At 39.5% G+C, this 20,041-nt stretch overlaps 1 protein-coding gene across 1 annotated transcript in view; it reads left to right on the top strand.

Moving 5' to 3' along the window:
- LOC129104213 (inactive dipeptidyl peptidase 10-like) overlaps window positions 1–20,041 on the top strand; it is a 113,070-nt gene that overhangs the window by 85,413 nt on the left and 7,616 nt on the right. The window contains exons 7-17 of the mRNA XM_054614789.1: window positions 394–475; window positions 3,233–3,353; window positions 4,935–5,089; window positions 6,772–6,869; window positions 7,720–7,843; window positions 9,661–9,699; window positions 12,600–12,707; window positions 15,093–15,184; window positions 15,445–15,492; window positions 17,240–17,361; window positions 18,960–19,004. Of these exons, the coding sequence (XP_054470764.1) occupies window positions 394–475; window positions 3,233–3,353; window positions 4,935–5,089; window positions 6,772–6,869; window positions 7,720–7,843; window positions 9,661–9,699; window positions 12,600–12,707; window positions 15,093–15,184; window positions 15,445–15,492; window positions 17,240–17,361; window positions 18,960–19,004 (1,034 nt within the window). The remainder of the gene's footprint in view (window positions 1–393; window positions 476–3,232; window positions 3,354–4,934; window positions 5,090–6,771; window positions 6,870–7,719; window positions 7,844–9,660; window positions 9,700–12,599; window positions 12,708–15,092; window positions 15,185–15,444; window positions 15,493–17,239; window positions 17,362–18,959; window positions 19,005–20,041) is intronic.

Here is a 20,041-nt window from a genome sequence, read left to right as displayed (position 1 = left end):
ATATCACAGGGAAAACTGGCACAAATTTTCTTTTTATATACTTAGTAGCATTTTTATATACTTAGTAGCTTCAACCAACTTTATTTTAATATAAGGTCTTAGCTAGTATTAGAAGGCCTTGCTGTGTTTATATAACAGGTCATAGTTGTATGTGTATTTCAAGGCTGCAACTACCTTTTGTCGTTATAGATTATTCTGCCAATTATTAATTCATTAATCTTTTGGTCTATAAAACATCAGATAACAGTTTTTTCTGTCTAACAGTCAAAAACTGAAACATAATCAATTTATTAGGATGTAAGATGTCAATTCTCACATTTCAGAACTTTTTGATTTTTGCTTAGAAAAAACATTAGATGTTTATGATGTCATGCTTGTTGTCTTTTCTTTTAGGGAGGTCTGGGAGCTGGACCCTCCTGAGGTGGTGAACTCGGTTCTGCAGTATGCCGCCTGGGGAGTGCAAGGCCAACAACTGGTGAGAACACACCAGTTATTTGTGTCTGATATTTGCTAAAGCTTGCAATAAGTAATTACAAGAAATGGTTTCAAGGTAACTGTGCCTCGTTTTTTACTTCAAAAACAACCTAGTGGTCGGAAAACCACGGATTCGTTGAATGTTGATGCTTTCTGAATTGAAAATATTTTTTCTTTAATACGTTTCATCCAAGGCTTGTATCTCGCTTGAAAACGCACAATGTCACCTTGTGAAATGATGAGGTTAGGGTTAGGCAACAAAACTGCTTGGTTAATGGTGCTCAATAGGAACTCATAGCATATTAATGACTGAGGGATAGCCTACACACGGCACTCAACATGTCTACTGCAGCACCGGCTGCTCGCAGCTAACAACGCTAACTGTGCTAACACTGCAAATGATGGTATCAGTGCTGGCAGAGCGAACAGTGAATACCTGATTTGGGTGGGCGCTACAATACCTCTAGAGAGTCAGCGGTCCAGAAGGCGTGATCAGCTGTAACCGCTGTATGAGTGCAGTGCTGAGCGGGGTGGAGTTAGCTGGTGGGGCACGCTCACATGCACTAAAAATGAACTCTCAGCCGGCTCGCCTATATGAAGAAAGTTCAGAAAAGTTAAAATTACAACACACACACACTACATTACATTACAGTCATTTACACACGCTTTTACACGACACAGTCAGTAGTACACACATATCACACACACACACAGGCTACCATCAAGGTGCACATCACTCAACAACATTCACACATCCAGTTCACACCGGAGGGTGACTTTATGCTGTCCTCAGGAAGATTTTACACCACGATATCTTTACATTGATAATAGTTGTTTGCTGCGATATTAATGCTCTGATTAACATCCTCAGGAAGATTTTACACCACGATATCTTTACATTGATAATAGTTGTTTGCTGCGATATTAATGGATTAACATAAAAAGATCATGGTTTGTGTTAAAATACTAATGTAACAATGTGACACTGACTCTTACATCCACATTCATAGCATCTGTTTTTGCAGAAATGGACAAGGCCAACATTTATTCCTGGCCGATGGGCTGGCAATTACCAACCATATAATGACAACACATTGAATCAGCAGTAAGCACACATGCGGTTGCTTTCCTTTCATTATGTAATTAAAGTGTCCAGGACAGAAAATCGTTTGTTCATAAAGTAGCCTTCAGCTCCAGCATATTTATTGCGGGTCTTATCTAACATCCGAATTTCTACAGAATAATACAAATAAAACCAGCAAGGCCGTGTTAATGTGCATTTGAACTGCGAGGACACGCACAAAATGGTTTTAGTGCCACGCGCTTGTGATTCAGAATTCCCCGCTCTACTCATAATATACCTCCATTTTTGTGGGAACTTAATTAGATGCAAATTTTCTCCCATCATACCTTTTTTCTGTTTATTTATCTACACCAGACAGATGGGGAGGCTTTTTCGTTGACAGCAAAAAAAATGCAAAAGCACAGAAGAGCAGCTTTGTCCATATTTGCAAATTCCAGCGTGTAATATTTGAGCATAAATCAAACACGACTCCATTAGGAAGTCATTATGGTGATAAGGAGGTGGAGCTGTTAGACAGATGTGAAGGCTCAGCTCTCGAGTAGCATTAGCAGCATCATTAGCCAGAAGCGCGTCTTTAGAAACAATGATATAACGTGTGTGTTTTGTCAGAGTCTGTAAGTGAGCCTCCTAGCAATTCTTTTGGAATTTTGTGTATTGTCATTAGGATGCGTCCATACATCCAGTTTTCTAATTAGGTGTTGTGTTAATATCTTTGATCATTTGTGAATGCATATCAGGGGGTCTGACACTGTGGGCCCCCAGATAAGATCGAGACAAATACAGCCCCCAGTGCAAACAGGAAGTATAGTGTTGCCATGGATTCAGGGAGTACCAATGTGTGCTACAACTCGAGCCCCCTTCTTTAGCCAATATTTGTTGACTTTGGCAAATAGACTCGTTAAAAGTATGCAGAATTGGCTAATAACAGTTCCTGTTTGCAATTTCACCATAGATGTGCAGACCGTTATCACTGTATGACTTTTACACTGGTGAAAACTGAAAAACAACATGATTCTCGGGCAAGTTCTGGAGTTATAAGGATAAGGATTTTCTTCTATGATTTTGTAAGCAGATATATGGATGTTTTGTTGTTACGGGGTCACTTGTATCAGATATATCAGAGAGTGTAAGCTACACTTAATCCTAAAATATATTTTTCATGTATATGTGTTCAAACTTGACTTGAATAAGACCGAGTAGAAGTGCCATTGTTTTACTTGTTATGTGGCCATCATGGCCGGGCTAAAGGTTTTAGGTAAGGGTTTACTGAATTGCCTTTCCTGGGGAAAGCGTGTGTTACTTTTTCAGTTTCAGTTTAACAACTGTTTTGACTGAAAGCAATGTCATCAATGATCTCACTGTGTTTGTGGGATTGAATATAAAAACATCATTATATCACCCCAGGCCCAGATTTCTGAAACTCTTCTATAATTTGATCAAACCTGCAGCAAGACAACCTCAAATGTCTGATTATACTCTCTCCATAGTTGGAGTAGTTGGAGTGATGATAGTAGTAATGATGTGTGTATTTTAAACAATAGTTGTTCATCCAGTGTTAAAGTTGTGAAGCCTTACATCTGTAACTTTTGCAGCCATGCAGCAGTGCTCCTGTTTCTCACCGGCCCATTCTTTACCATGTGATTTAATTGGTGGCTGTGTGCTTCCTCTCCACAGATATACATATTTGAAAATAACATCTACTACCAATCAGATGTCAAGAGCAACTCCCTCCGGCTGACATCCTCAGGGAAGGAGGGGATCGTCTTCAATGGGATCGCTGACTGGCTCTATGAAGGTACATGTCACCTTTGCATACAGTCTAAGGACAAAACTAGCTGTAAAGGGCAGTCAAGACCTTTTTTCTGGTAAGTGTTTGATGAATTGACAGAATCTCAACAAACAGAAACTTAATGTCGATAAAGAGACGTGTGGGTAAACGGCATTTCCACTGTGCTACACTGATGATAATATCTGACTTCATTTTCAAAGTGTTGGCAGACTGTCTCATTAAACTGTAAATGTTGAGAAACATTACCTTATAAAAGGCAGTGATTAAATATTCATAATGTTTGTTCTCATGCAGAAATCTCCCCACCTGTGTGAGGAGTGGTTTTATGTGCTTTAAGTAAACAAACGCTACATGCACTTAGCCACTCTTGCCGATCTCTCCTGAGAAAATAATATTATGTAAATCTAATAAAAAGGCAGGCGACCGCACTGACTTTACCATCTCTTCTTGTTTACCTTCTTACTCTTAATGATATTTTTTAACTTTAATAATGTAGCAATCAGCGATGAATGACCCCCAAATTAGAACTTCATTTAATACCTCTTTTGTCATTTTAGCATTTTTGTTTCCCCTTCTGTCTTCCGTTTGTTGAAGAGCGTTTTTTTGTATACCTATTAAGGAGTACATAAGACTGGATTTTCTATCAAATGACAACAAGAAAACATTTAAACATTTATTATCTCTTGAAATCAATGGGATATATAAACAGTGACCTACTTTATTACCAAAGTGACACAGATCAGTCATCAGCTGAATGTTGTTGACATGTTAAAGATGTTGTTGAAGTCATACCAAAAGATTTACATTAATACAAATAGTCTTTGTTATCACAACATTCAAAATGTTAACACAGATGAATAATTATTTGATGGAGTTTAATGTTTTTAGTGCAATTAATCGACTTTATTGTATAACATTTTAACCTGAGCTCATCTACAATTCAACCTCAGTGCTAGGGTTAGGTAATAATTAATAACAAATGTTATGTGGATAACAGATGTATAAATATTCACATGGAGTAAAGTATTTGGTCCTAATGTCAGCATACAGTGTACACAGCTGAAGTATGTTGTGATTTAAAGCTGCTGAAAGTAGAGGTTCCAACTTCTGCGCCCTCCAGTGGTGGTTACAAAAAATGCTATAATCACGTCAAAATTCTGCACATAATTAGTTTAGCTAGTTAGCTTTGGTCATACACATAGGAAACAGGTCCTCTTAACGGAGTCCACCATGTTGCACCGCCATGTTTCTACAGTAGCCCAGAACAGACAAACCACAGAGAGTATTTTTTACATTTTTACGTTGAAGTGGCAGCTTAAAATTCGGTGGCGCTAAAGTACCCGAAGGCCACCGGAGGTTCTCCTAAGCACTTGGAAAGTAAATGTCGAGGTATTCAGTTGGCTGCAATCTGCAACCTCAAGGCTGGATGCCACAAAACTCCTTCATACCGTGTCTTTATGCACCTATTGAAAGATCATATGTTGAGCCGTTTTGTGTTTCATGACGATAATACTCTTTCGGATCCTTAAATGTCAAGATCGAATTTGATGCAACAATGCAGCTCATGATGTGTTTTCTCCTAAACAGAGGAGATCCTTCAGACCCACGTGGCCCACTGGTGGTCACCTGACGGAGAGAGGTTGGCCTTCCTGGTCCTCAATGACAGCCTGGTGCCCAACATGGCTCTGCCTCGCTTTACTGGCATGACATACCCCAAAGGAAAGCAATACCCATACCCCAAGGTAAACATTATTTAGAAGACACACATGTCACAATATCACTGCACAGTTACATGACCGTTAGCAATGACTCCAGTAAATGTGACTAAACATATCTTTTGCCACCTATTTAAGACATACTGTTGTTTGCTAAATTTTCAAGAATGTGATGAGAATATTGATATCATTCTATTCCGTACGTACTAGGCGTCAAAGGTCAATGTGTCACAAAACACATTTTTGACCATACCCAAGAATATATATGTGCCAATTAAGACTAATTTCACACATGTTGAGGTGGTGCCATTTTGGACAATTAGAAGTCTATGGGAAAATGACTCTACATCTCACTTGATTTATTCCCTCAGTAATCATTGTAAACATTAGTTTCTGGTCTCAATCTCTAGTTTAAGTATTCTTCAATACAGCATGATGTTCATTTAGTAAACGATGGTCCATTTAGAGTCAAATAGACCATGAAGCAGGGTATGTTTAAGGGCGGGGCTACCTTGTGATTGACAGGTCACTAGCATGGTGTTGTCCTATCTGGGAGTTTTCCGCATTTTCATCTTAGAACTAACCCTTTCAGTGTGTTTTCACTTTATTAGAGTTAATTATAACCTTTGGCTGCTTTCCCATCAAGGACGTATGTCCCAAAAAGTTGAATTTTGTTTATTACATGTATTTGTCAGGGACATGTACAAAAAGGACTAATGTCATACAAAGAAGAGAGATGTAATGTGCCAGATTATGCTCCTTTTTGCATCTGCAGACTGTATCTAGGCAGACACAAACGTTATTTTGATGAAATTGTGCTCTTGATCCTTTCTAAGTTAACTATACAGGCCTGTTAAGGTATTTTAAAATGTCTTTCACTATTTTTGTCTCCTCAGTTGTCTTTCTATAAAATATATTCATAGAACAATTCAAAAGCAATTACCCCTGAAGAAGGCCAGTATGAAATATTATTTATGGGAACACAGGCTATTGCACTAACTGCAATATTTGTGATTCAAGTGGATTCACTCTCTTATTCCCTGAATTGTAACACTTTCATATCTCAGTTTTACATTTTTAGGCCAGTTTGATAACAGCGAGCCCAAAAGAAAACAGGTTGTGTCTCCCAGAGTCTGTGCCTCTATCCACCAGTGATCCGTCATACAGGGAGACTGTCCACTGTCAAAGAGAAGGGAACCGTCTTCCCCCACTGACAGCAGCCTTGCTTGAACAGAAGCCACGCACTGTAGTGATCACACACATATAACACACAAAGTAGTTGGCCAGCTACAATAGCTTTGCCCATCTTTGATTGAAAGCGACGCCTGTTGTTTTCTGTAGACCTTTCTATCGGGTCTTATTTTGAGGAAAACACAGGAAATCAGAGTATGATTTGTTGCAGGTATAGTGAAATAGAAAAATGCAAATGCTGCAAGTGAAGTGTTTTTTTCTAATGCATCTTATGTTTATGTGTGCTGTTCAAGTCTTCACACAATACTCCGAACAGTTCCTGCATAACTACACGTGCATGGTCGTCTAACTGGATGTGCATTTTAAAGAGTTTTTTAAAGGGATGTTCTCATTGAATTATTCATTCCAAATCACAAAGCACTTTATAAGTCACGCTTGCCATTTTGGAAAGTGCTGCGTGGAGAGTTTGATGATGTGAGGCTTTCATCTAAAGTCTGGACTGTTGGTTTTGCATACAGGCTGGCCAACCCAACCCAGTGGTGAAGCTCTACGTAGTCAACCTCTACGGGCCGACGCACACGCTGGAGCTCATGCCTCCAGAGACGCTCAAGCTACGGTAAGGGGAGCTGCTTTCTTTTTGTCGAGAACTTTTGCAACAGCCGCAGTCGCTGCTGGAAAGAGGAGGTGTTTGACATTTTTCTCACGTGATCAATTTTGCTCACTAGACACTCTGCATCTATAATTAGGGGAAAGCACTGCAGCTTACAGTGCCCCTGCATTGCAGTTACAGTAACTTGTACTTTGTGTGGGGAAACAACTAAAGGACAAACCCTGACCAACAAATGCCAGCCTGCATGGGTCTATTATTTTATTATTTCACAATGCATGCAGCTGCATTTGTCATTCCAACATATTTTAGAAACTTCACGTTAACCATCGGGTTTTATGAGACTGCATCACTGAATGTATGTTAAAAAGAATGTAATGTATTACATCTGACACATCTTGAAACACCATTTGTGTAGTAGGGTTTTAAGGACCGGGCTGCTGGGAAATTGGTTCAATCCCCAACTCACTTTCATCCGCAGGAATGTTACCTCACTCCCGACTCAAATACTGATGCTTGGTCAGTGGCCCTAGGCCTCTGATACCCACTTACTGCAGCACCTTTTAGCATGAGGGCATTCCACTAACTCCAATGTTAACCCATGCTTGTCATTAGTAGATGGTCAGAGCAACAGAGGATGTATAAAGAGTGACAAAGTGTGAGGGTGGTGGGTGGGAATGTCGGATGGGTTTAAAAAAAACATAGGACTTTCACTCAGGAGACCTTTGTGTCCTGTGAGAAAAACAAAGTCAACGTCTACATATTAAATTTAGTATATTACCTAGTTACGTGATGTGATTTTATTAATGCCAGATACATGACGAACCAGAATCCCTATAAAAAAAATGTTTTTTTATAGGGAACATTATGTGACCATGGTGAAGTGGATCAGCAAGACCAAGACCTCGGTCAGGTGGTTGAACCGGGCCCAGAACATCTCCATCCTGACTGTGTGTGACACCACCACTGGAGCCTGTGTCACGGTGTGTATCTGTTTGTGAACGTGTGTCTGTGTGTAAAAGAAAAAGAGAAAAGGAAGTGTGTCCTTGGGTAGAAAAGAAAACTTTGCGTTTACGTTGGCAAAGTAATCATCTAATCTGGGAATCTATTGCCTTAAGAAAGGCTTAGAATGCAACGTAATGCCCCACATTTGCTTCATGTCAAACTTGAGCTGAGTGCTCTTTGCAGGGTTGATTATTGTTCAAGCCTAGTAACAGTTCTTGATTCATTATATCTATTTGATTTCCAAGGTAACACTGTACATATCGGGCTACTTTGTGGTGCTTCTGCCTCCTATGAATAAAAATAAATAATAAGGTAATAAGTAAAGAACGATGAGCTGCTTTCTGATAGGACCGGAGCCATGAGATCCTGCTCCTCTCCAAGAGACCAGTGTTCGTTCCACAGCACTTTTTTAGTTGGTTTTTTTTCACGAGCGCTCGTCATTTCAAATCATTTTCCTCACTGAGTGGTTGCCATCTGCTATGTGGCTGTGAGTTCAAGAGGATCTAAGTGAGAAGAGCAGCATCTGTTATTTGTGTTGGACAGAAAGTACAAGTGTACAAGATACTAAGTCTTGTTTTGAGTAGTAATGCTAGCATCAATAGGATTGACTTGTCCATCACAACCTGGGAACATCAACACTCTCCTTAGTACTGTAGTATTTGCATCTCTGCTGCTGTTTGCCTCTTTTGTTTGGACAAGTCACAAAATGAACAATTTGTGACAATTATCACTGAGACTGTCTTGTGTTTAAACATGCAGATAAGTAATTATAAGGGGAAAATAAAAAGGAAGTGCCTTGAGAAATGAGTTGGTGGCGATTAAAAATTATTCCGAAGTAGTTTATGAATAATGCACTGTTCTTATAAATCATGGCATGTTTCTCTTACATGATAAAACAATAGGTGCTGGTCGAGTCAGTGATTCTAATCATTAACACACTTGACAATTTTGCTATTACCTCCCCTCAGTCCTCTAAGCTGTCAGTTATGTGTGTACGCTGGAAGAGTCCTGAGAACACAATGCCAGGGAGGAATAAACAGAACATTGGAGAGACAATAGAAAGAGTTCGAGGGTTTTTGTGACTGACCAGCTCTAACATATTCCAAAGCTACAGTCCATCTTTAACTAACCGAGAGTTGTCCAAAGTCACTAACACCCTTGGTTACGAGGAGATGTGGATGAACTCCACTGGTGCCACTTTGTGGAAAGACCTAACTGTTAAACTGATCATTATTTGAAGAAAACCTCAGCAGTGAACTCATCCATGTCCTCTCCATACTTGGACGTCACAGAGCAGTGTTAAACCGGCAGTTGAACTGTTGGACTCGCTCTCCAGCTCTGCTTTTTCCTGATTTGGTGTGATTTGCACAAACAAATATGCCTCCCAGCCAAGAGGCAGCTTAGCTCAGGCTTGGACCCGACACCCCGGCCTCCTCTGCCAAAACTTTGGCTCCCGGGTCATGCATGTATTGGTTGAAAACGATGGCTCGGACTGGGAACGGCGTCCCGGGTGGCGTGTTCAAATAAACTACAAAATAACATGAGGTCCATTATACGACGGATGATTCTGTCTGGAAAATATGCCACTGACGTGTTATTCCAAAAAAGTTTGTAAAAAGGAATTTGATTAAACTGCATCTGCGTCTATTGTCCACTATTTAAAAACCTCTATGTGCCAAGCAGAAGCGTAAGTCAAGACCCGGAGAGGAAGGCTGTAAGGAGGGGAGGATTTTGATGATCTGGGTGAATTAAGTGCAGACTGACATTTTGCTCTTTTTTTACATCTATTTTTCAGAGACATGAAGAAAGCTCCGAGCTCTGGCTTTCCAAGCAGGTAAAGTGCTCTACGTTCTGTCTATCGTGGTTGGTACTTCATATTTTTTGAAAGCATGTGCTCCACTGCTATAATTTCACTCAATGTCATTCATTCCTATCTCAGTATCTTTCAAATTATACCACAAACCTCATCCATTTCCTACCTCATGTCTGCACACTAGGCCCTAGTCATCCTCCCAAATCCCTCACCCGATGACTCAAACACAGGTTGAGTGGCGGCAATGAAGCACTCAGTGTCGGGCCCCTCGAATTATTCTCTTCAGCAGGCAGAGACTCTGGAAGCAGGGACCCGCCACTTCATTATCACCTGTAGGATTTAGGAGCAAAGAATAGAGCCTTCCTCGGAGATAATGAAGTGCTTTAGGGGGATTAGGACAAGTTGAAAATCAAAGCAGCTGCAATTTAAATCAGTGTTTCAATTCGGTTGGTGTAGTTCATCCGTGAAATGTGCAAAATTGCAGCATACAGTGATCTTTTTAGAGTGTTTTCACTGTAAGAAAAAACGTTCAAATAACCTTTTCTAGTCAAAATGGACTTCATAAAAGGATGACTTCACTGTAGATTAAATTAATCATCAACCTCTTTGCCTGTGTAGTAATGTCAACAGAGCCATGAACATTTAATAACCTTGGCATCTAATAAAATCCAGGTTAAAACATGGCACTGTAATATTAGTTCCATTTAGATAGGGCTCTATGTATGTATTTCTTTTCCAAAGAGAGTGCGGTCTAGTGTAGGCTTTAGTTTTGACCTTTTTTCTTTAGCTTTGCTCGTGAAGCAGAGAGACGGAGGCAGAGGAGAGAACATTCCTGGCAGGATGCGGATCATACAGCCCTGCAGCCGTACATGTTTGGCTGTAGCGCCGGGAGATTTAACCACTTGTGAATCTTGGCACGCGGAGCTGCTTGTCTTTGTTTCGGTGGTTAATCTGCAAGATGCTCATTTACGGACTGTGAAGTTGTGTCGGTGCAGAGGGAGGGCCTTTGCTTAACAGATTATTTACGTAAGATTTTCTTGAAAGCCAAAGTCTTATCCTGGGTAAACTCTCTCCATTTGAGACAGAATGTGTTTGTTTCTCTGAGTGAGATATTTTTTCAGTGTGGGGGTCACACATTTAAATTGAATGTAAACCACTTTGTCAAGCATGGCCTCGATGCACAGTATGTATATGTGCTAATTTAAGTATTTAATCAGTGTATCGAAAAATGTCCAGAGCTATGATTTTTTTGTTGGCCAAGATTAGTTGTGTTAAAAGTATTCATAGGTTTACTTGAGAAAAAGTAGCGATACCACAACAAAAAGGATCTTCAAGTAAAAGTCCTACATTCAAAATGTTATTTAAGTAAAAGTATGTGAGTGTTATCAATGGAATTTACTTAAAACATAAAAAGGGAAAATACTCATTATCTCTGCAGGTTAGCCCCTGTAACTGATATAATAAATATTAGCAGATTATTGGTATAGGTTTATTATTGTCTAACCAGCTTGTATCTGCTCCAGGTGGAGCTAATCTAAGTGGTTTGTTTATATTGAGATAATTTAATTTAAAGCAGCATATCATCTATATGCTCATTATAGGTTATCAAAATCTCAAGGATGCTCAATATGGAATTCAGAGCGTATCCATTGCCTCTACGCGGCTCTCAACATGTTCACAGCTAACAATGCTAACGGTACTTACAGACAAATTACGGGCAACACTGCTGACGGAGCTAGCAGTGTTAACCAGACAGTAGGACTCACAAGAGTTGAAATAAAATAATGATCAAAATTGATGCACCAGACATCGAGACCTCCTGACTTCTAGTACCTAATATGACTAAAGCTCCTAAAAATCTGGATCCTAAATTTCCCATAATGCAACTTTACTGTTTTTTTGTTTAACCCTCACTGCCTTGTAATAGTCTGTCAAACCTCATACCAACAGTTTGTAACACAATCTTTGTGATAAACTACAACTCCCAAAAACCCAATCCCAGATTACCCTGATGACATCACTATGGCATCATTATACAGTTATTTCACAGGCTGAGCCGTCCTCCCCATGATGACTAAATGGATGTTGATGTGTAAAATCAGTGCAGTACAGCTGTAGAGTTTCAGGGTAGTGGTAAATGGTGCACTTTTGTCTCTGCTGATCATACTAACTACATAATTCCCTTCCTGTAAAAGGCTTCACCCACAATTAGAGCAATCTGGACAATAGCAAAATAGACATTTATTCATACTTTCTTTCTGAAAAAGTGGTTTGACTGTAGAGGTCATTTGCACGTCATGTCCTCATTTTAATGCACTTTTTCATGCTGTTGATGTCAGTTGTAAAGAAAGAAAGCCTCTGAAACAGTGTACTAATGACGATTCATGTCTTTTTACAACCAAAAAACGAAATTACAAATGTTTCAAAAATCGGGTTCTTGTTAAGAAAAAGCGCAATACAAGCTCAGTCCCTTTACCATTCACCATTTACCAGGCCTTAAATAGGACTGTGTTGTTTTGTTGACCAAGCTGATTGATGATGTGTCCTTGGGCAAGACACTTAACCCCAAAAGACTTGGGCGGCTGTGGCTCAGTGGAGAGCAGGGTCGTCCCCCAATCAGAGGATCGGCGGTTTGATCCCTGGCTCCGGCAGTCCATGTCGATGTGTCCTTGGGCAAGACACTTAACCCCAAAATTGCTCCCGCAGGCTGTTCCTGCGGTGTATGTATGTGTATGAATGTTAGTTAGGGTCCTGATGGTCAGGTGGCACCTTGCATGGTAGCTCCTGTCATCAGTGTATGAATGGGTGTGAATGGGTGAATGATTAGTAATGTAAAAGCGCTTTGAGTGGTCGGAAGACTAGAAAAGCGCTATACAAGTACAGTCCATTTACCATTTACCATGTGTCTTTGCTTTCTGCAGAACCAAGAACCGGTGTTCTCCAAAGATGGCAGCAGATTCTTCCTGACTGTCCCAGTCAAACAAGGAGGACGTGGAGAGTTTCATCACATCGCCATGTTCACCACACAGGTGAAGGCCCAGTTTAAAGTCACTTCATCTTAAGTCGATGCAGCGTATAGGCCACAGTTTTTACGACCAAAGGATGGATGTTGTTTGTTTCCACAGCTTTAATAGAGCTCTTAAATGTAATGTGCAGCCAAGGGGATAGTCTCAAAAAGTTTAATCCAAAATTGAGGAAATTACTCACAGCAGCCCTTTTTGTCATGCTGCTGTTGAGCTGTTAATTGAAATGTTGCCATAAATCACAAACTTCTTGCAAGTGATTGATGATACTTTCCTACCAAACAGCATAGGCCCAATAAAGAGAGCATGTTCTAATCAACAAAGACACTAAAACGTCCCCATCCGTATCCGAAAAAAAGTTGCATGTTGGATTTTAGTAATGTTAGTAGAGGTGAACAGGGATATTTAAACGAGTTTTCAGACCTACCACCTCTATGGTTAAGGTTTTGGCTGAGGTTATGGTTTGGTCAGGGTGAAAGGTTAAGGTTAGATTGTGGTCAAGACAAGCTGGGGTGTTAACTGGGGTCTCCAGTGTCAAAGTCACACTGTGTTCATCCATCCATTCAGTAAAGATTTTATAATAGTATATAACTTTAGTTAACCAGGAGAAGTACCTCTCTTAGGTTACAAATCAATGGGAGATACGTAGCATTAGCACATAGAACACAAAATATAGAGGTTTCAAACAACAGACAACAACCAATATTTTAATATTAGTTACTCTTTTTTTGAGTGTCTCTTGAGGACAGTTTTGCATGCCTTACCATCCACCAGCCTCTTTCCTAAAGGTGTGTTCAGGCTGTATGCAAGTCTTTTTCCCCTGGTTTGTCCAGTCTGGTGTGGAGCGTGTTTGTAAGTCTTCTTGCGGCACATCTATTTATTCAAAAACCCTCTGGACAAAAAAACAGCAAAAACAGAAAAGCAAACATTTTCAACTCAATCTGGTTCTCCTGTTCTGACTTTGTATCTTTTTGCAATCATCCACTCTGTATGAGGTCAATTCATATCTATGACTCCCTTTACACGTTGCAATAAAATGTGTCTTCTCTATCTTGTTATGATTTAACCTGGTTACATTTACACCTGGTGTTAATGTGCTTCTCCAGTGGGATCCGATGAGAGTGAATTCCTGATTCCCATTAGCCATGGCTGTTCTCCACCATTTGCTTAGCCAACATTAAATAGCTCAGCTGCGATATTAATTGCTAAGTTTTGCTTGTAAACTTTCGTTGGACCAAATTGAAAGCAAACTCATCTTGACTCGACCCACGAGAGACTCGACTATACATTTTTTAACAAGCCTTCTTGCTGCTTACTTGCTAGTACTTTTGCTCGCTAACTTGCTAATGGCCACTTCCTTCATATTTTGCCACATCGGCAGCATTCTGCGTAGTATCTTCAAGCTTCTCGTGTGGTTAATGTTTTGAAACGGTCATGGTTAACTTCATGACATAAAGTTAACCGTGTGAAATGTTGCCGACTAGACTTACGCAACTAAACAGCTAAGTTAGGGTTAGGAAGAACATCATGGTTTGGCTTGAACTAAGTACACTCATAACATAATGCAAGCAACAGACCCAACGTTATGTCACTCAGTGATACAACACCCCATGACATAACGTCAGTATTGAGCTCTTAATACTACCCGTTGTTCTCCAAGGCTTGCCATCGGTGTCCTTGGAAGACTGGATGATGGTGTGGACTGGATGATGAATGTTAGTTAGAGTCTGATGGTGGCACTCTGAGCATCTAATAATGATGCTGATGTGGTTACATTGGAATTAGTTAAAAGCCTGGTGCATTTTTATACAGAGGCTAAAGGGTGCCTTGGATCATCGGTATCACAATGTTAAGGGCTTCTACCCATGCCTCGGTATTTCACACCCTGGCTCACTCCAATTCCCTTCAGATACCAACTCGAGGCTGCACCCACGTTGTTCTATGTGGATTAAAAAAATCCATTTGCATTTACACTTGCGTTCAAAGTGGTCACAATGCTTCCCTGACTGCCTCAGGAGGTGGTTTTGCGGTTCCGATCACAGTCCGTCATAAATTAGTTTTGTGTGCATTTACACCTGTGCTTTCATATGGTTTAGGCACAATCCGATTGCAATCTGATTACCCAAAATACATTCTAATGCAAGGTGTGAAAGACGTATATTACTCGCTTTGTTACTCGCTTACTTCCACCTCTGCCAGAGACGGAAGAATGTCATTATTCACATGACTATAAGAGACTGTTGACTGGTAGACATTCCAATAGACCATCATTTAACCCCTACATTAGGCTTTGATGCTGATTGTCTGAACAGTTTAAAATCAACAGCATACAATGAAAATGTAAGATGTTAATACAAATGACTTGTACTCATTTTCTTTTGTTTCTCTCAGTTCAGAGCAGATCAAAATGAAGTCCGACATCTAACATCAGGGAACTGGGAGGTGACCAAGATAATTTCCTATGACGAGAACACTGAAAACCTGTAAGTCTGCATACATTTCTTAGAATAAAAAAAAAATCACACATAATAAGCGAGGTTCTCTGATTATTCACCATCTGTCCACTGATGTGTCATTCGAGACACTGAACACTAAATTGCATTATTTTCTCCTCATTTCACCATGGATACCATGCTCATATTGTAAAAAAAAGTGTGGTTTGCTAATCACATCTATGAATTCAACTGAAAGAAAGAGACAATTAATTATGTTTGAGCGTCTCGTTCATGTTTTTTCTTCACAGTTATTTTCTCAGCACAGAGGGTTCACCACGAAGACGACAACTTTTCAGGTTGGTTTTGCACACTTTACACCACTTTATGCTATTACAGTGAAATTACATTTGTCAAAACAAGATCTTTGCAAGACTCCAACAAGACAATCTTATGAACTAAGAGAGTATTCACTTTATGTCTGCACTGTTCTATCTTTTCTTTCTGGTAGCAACCATTTTATCTTTAATGAATAAACAAATATTAAAGTATAAGGCTGGTATTATTTAATCTTTATAATCAGCTACAAAGAATGTGTCCTGCTATTAGACATGTCTGTGTGTCCAAAAGCCAAACACTATTGATAATACATAAAACAACCTTTGCACTTGGTGACTTGTTCTTTTATCATATATTACTCTGAAATCTTTTGGCAGCTGGATTATCAGTCTCTGCGTATCAGGCAGACATCACTGAGTATGCTCAGTTTACGCTGCTTTAGGGCTGCAACTAATGATTATTTTCTTGATTTATTGGTAAATTGTTGGTCAAGAAGTTAAAAAAAAAAGCACCAAACAGCAAATGCTCATACTTGAGAAGCTCCAACTAGGAAATGTTTGTTTAAAAATGACTTAAACAATAAATGGATGATACACATTAGTTGCTCATTAGGTATCTGTCATTTGACTAATCGATTAATAATTAATAATTCTATAATGACTTATAGGTCAAAGATTGTAATACTTCATAATTGCTGGTCAGAAGGATCAGAGTTTATTATTATTACCATTGTTGTTATACATTATAACCTTTGTATAACGCACTATAATTCACTGTTATAATGAATTCTAATGAGATTATAATTTATTTTAAGTGGTTGTTGTTGTAAAATATTTGATCCCTGCAAGAAAACATCCAATTTATTTTTACTTATAATGCATTATAACAGTGATAACTTTAATTGCACATGCTATGAGCAGATTATAACGTATTAAGTAATAGTTTATAATGCCTGATAGAACGTGGTGTCATAGTAAGTTTCACATTCCAGCAATAAGCGAGGTGTTGTATTTTCTGTTGTCTGTCCGTCTGAACAATTCTGATGAACACCATATCTCAGGAGGGGATTTTTTCAAATTTTGTGCAAATGTCCAATTGGAACAAAAAGAATGAACTGATTATAATTTCATGGTCAAAGGTCACTGTTATCACATAAAACATATTTTGGACCATAACTCAATAATTCATATGCTAATCAGGACAATTTAACACAAGGTCAAAGGTCAAAGGTCACTGTAACGTCTCTGGGTCCCATTCTTGTGAACACAATATCTTAGAGATGGAATCTTTTCAAATGTAAGTGTCAATGTGGAACAAAGGATGAATTGATTTAAAATGTGGAGGTCAAAGGTCACTGTGACCTTACAAAACACGTTGTTGAACTCAATCATTCATATGTTAATTATGACAGTGATTGGCTAAAAGTATAAAATGATGAAGTGATGAGATTTTGGGCAGACATGGATGTAAACTGCATCATGCATACAAGGTGATGATTGTATTGTTTCATATTTCAGTCATTTTATTAGTCCTTGGAAAATGATTATAATTAAATGATTTGCCTAACCCAATAACCTGCAACAGGTTATGACTACACAGATAACTTATTTAGCAGGAGGTGTTTTATTGCTGGTTTTGGTCTCTTCAGGAGATTGTTTGACCACGATACGAAGATAAAGTATTGCCAGCATTACCCTCCGTCCTTTACTCAAAATGTTTGTGTCCCTTTGTCTTTACTTTCCTGAAGTCCTTATCTCCTCTCCTCAGTGTGAAAACGGTGGGTCTGTTCCCGCGGCGGTGTCTGACATGCGAGCTGAATAAAGCTCACTGTCTGTACTTCGATGCCGACATCAGCCCCGCAAACCAGCACATTATCCTCCGCTGTAAAGGTAGGCCATCACGCATAAATTGTTCAGGCACGTGATTGCTCAAAAGGGGGACACGACATAGAAAGCACAGCATGGATGGAGCAGGTTACCACCTCGCTATACATCTGTAGAGGAATTCCCACATCACACACTCTGCAGCTGGATAAATACGCCTCTGAGTACAGGATGAGTCATCCCCCAGTTATACAGAAAGAATATTTCTCTTAAAATGACCTGTGTGAAGGCAGCCCACTGCTAACTGCATCATCTTAAAATCCTTCTGTGAAACTTATTTTGTATTATTCATCTTTTATTACTTGTTTTAGATCAAAGTATCTGTATCTGTCACTGCATTGTAGATTAAAGCTAACAAATGGCACTTTATTCTTCCATAAAATTTTCAAATTACCGAATGTAAAACAGAGGTTTCATTGCACTGCATAAACCATGCAGCTTAATGCAGAATGATAACATACAAATGTGGTCATCTAAAAACGCTGGAAAACACTAAACTTAAACCTCAGCTTTACCTTAAAATAAAATTAAAGTTAATCTATGTAGAATTAAAGACAACACAACAGAGTTAAAAAATTCAAAAGTTCTTCTAAATTTGGGATTCTGCTGTGTTTTATGTTCCTAATTTATTCATCCAATTTCTGTGTGAGATCATCTAGCAGATGTCGGGGTTTGCCCATTGCAAACTGTCACCCTCCAACTATTCACTCTCAAATTAATCTCTCATCAGTTCCAAATGAGAGGCATAAAATTAAACAGCCGCTCTATTGTGTAGCTGGTTTAATAGAGGGTAACTCTTTATATTGTTTGTGGTTTCAATTTATTTTTTGAGCCGATGAAAGCTTCACACTCAGAAGCATTTTGGTTTTTGGCATGTTGATTTATTGGATATTAACACCATTCCCTTACCCTGAAGCATAAAAAATAATGGAGGGAACTTGCTGTTTTCCGGGGTCCAAGTTCTCATAACCGCCACAATTCAGTCCTGACACCTATTTGCAAGCAAGCCTATTGATTCCAAAAAAAAAAGCTTTGGTATGCTTTAGTGTTGAAAGCAGGTACGTTCACATAATGAAACTATTTCTCTGCGTGATACAAGTGAGTGGTGGAAGGAATGCGAAGGTCAAAGCTAACGCAGCCTTCTAACAGTAAGTCCAAGAGAGGAGCTAAAGTGAGAGCTGAGCTTTGTGTTTCACTACAGAGAGAGCGGAGCAGGTGGAATGTGTTGTTGTGTCTGTTTTACAGCTGCAGAGGAAGTTTTCTATTCAGTGAAAAACTGCCATCCTGTTAACCTCTGACTAGTATTTCACAAAAAAACATTTCATTTGACAGTCAGAGGCTATTAGGTGACCTCCAACCCCTCATTGATGATCGTAAAGTTTGAAGGGAGACCAGAAAAATTAAAAAAACAAATGGTTGCCTGCATTTGACTTCTGTGTTGCTGCTTTACAGGAGCAACCTTGTCAATACCATCTTCAATGTTTGAGGATTTTTCTTTTTTAATAGTCCTTCATTATCTGCATAGCACACAATCCTTCAGTGAGGATTGGAGTAACAGGATGATGATTAAATGACACTAACAGGCTTTCCACTTCTCTTTTCAGGTCCTGGAGCACCTACTGTCATCCTACACAGCCTTAATAACTCAAGTAAGGGAACCTTTTAGTGTGGTGAGAATGACGGGCATGTGAACCCCGTTCATTTCAAACTGCTGTATTTCCCATAAATGTGGCCATTTTGGCTTCGCCGGGTCGTGCTAGCTTTACACTCAACACCTCAGCTGTAGAAATTCAGGGATCTGAGGGAAAATAACGTAGTGATTTTAAGTTAATTGTACATGAATCATTTCAAATTCTTGTCTCTGACTCTGGTAGGAAAGGGTTGTCCTTAGGATTTAAATAACTACAGAAGTGCCTATACTGAAGTACGCTTGTTATGTGACAAATAAATCAACGTTGTCTTCTCGTTTTACACGGGGAACTAACTGCGCTCTCCTGGAGGAATGGTCGTTTTTGTTTGGACCTCTCACCTCCACTCACACCAGCCCTGTGCTTTTGAGGTCTGGTTCATGATTACGTGGATAACATTTATTTAGTTACATATCTACAAATTTCAGCGCAAACTTTTTTTAAAGCTGTGAACGCTGGATAAGTACAGCCTGTTATGGTTGCTGATACTCTGCGCTGCAGGTCAAGGCAGCTTAAACAACCTCTGAAGAAGAGATATTTTTTTTGGTAGGTGTTACTGTTCTGCAGAGTATACAGAGCGGAATTTGTGAGTTTTTTTGTTGAGTTCTAGACAGTGGCCTTGTGTCTGAGCCATCAACAGCATATAAAAGAAAGGACCGTATGAGCGTCTGTTTTGGGGTCAGTTCTGTGGGGGGGCTCTCACATCTGGATTTCATCCTCTCCCACAGGGTTGGATTCATACACACAAATACTTTACCATCGATTTTGCCTTCTCTCTCAGTACACGCAGACACGTACAGTACACACATGCTTCTTCTTGTTATCCATGCCTGCATGTCTGTCAGTAGATTTTTTTTTTACCCCCCTCAAAAGTTAACAGCTGTGCCGCAGAAAAGCAAGCAATTTGCCCAGGGTTATTTGGATAGGCCCTCCATCCACAGCTGGGAACTCGAGGCCCCTGCCGGGTTTCATAATGAGGCGTCTATTGATTTTTGGTT

Source organism: Anoplopoma fimbria, chromosome 16, assembly GCF_027596085.1.
Source record: "Anoplopoma fimbria isolate UVic2021 breed Golden Eagle Sablefish chromosome 16, Afim_UVic_2022, whole genome shotgun sequence".
NCBI lineage: Eukaryota > Metazoa > Chordata > Actinopteri > Perciformes > Anoplopomatidae > Anoplopoma > Anoplopoma fimbria.
The sequence above is the reverse complement of the archived record's forward strand: the minus strand, read 5'-3'. Positions and strand labels throughout refer to the sequence as shown.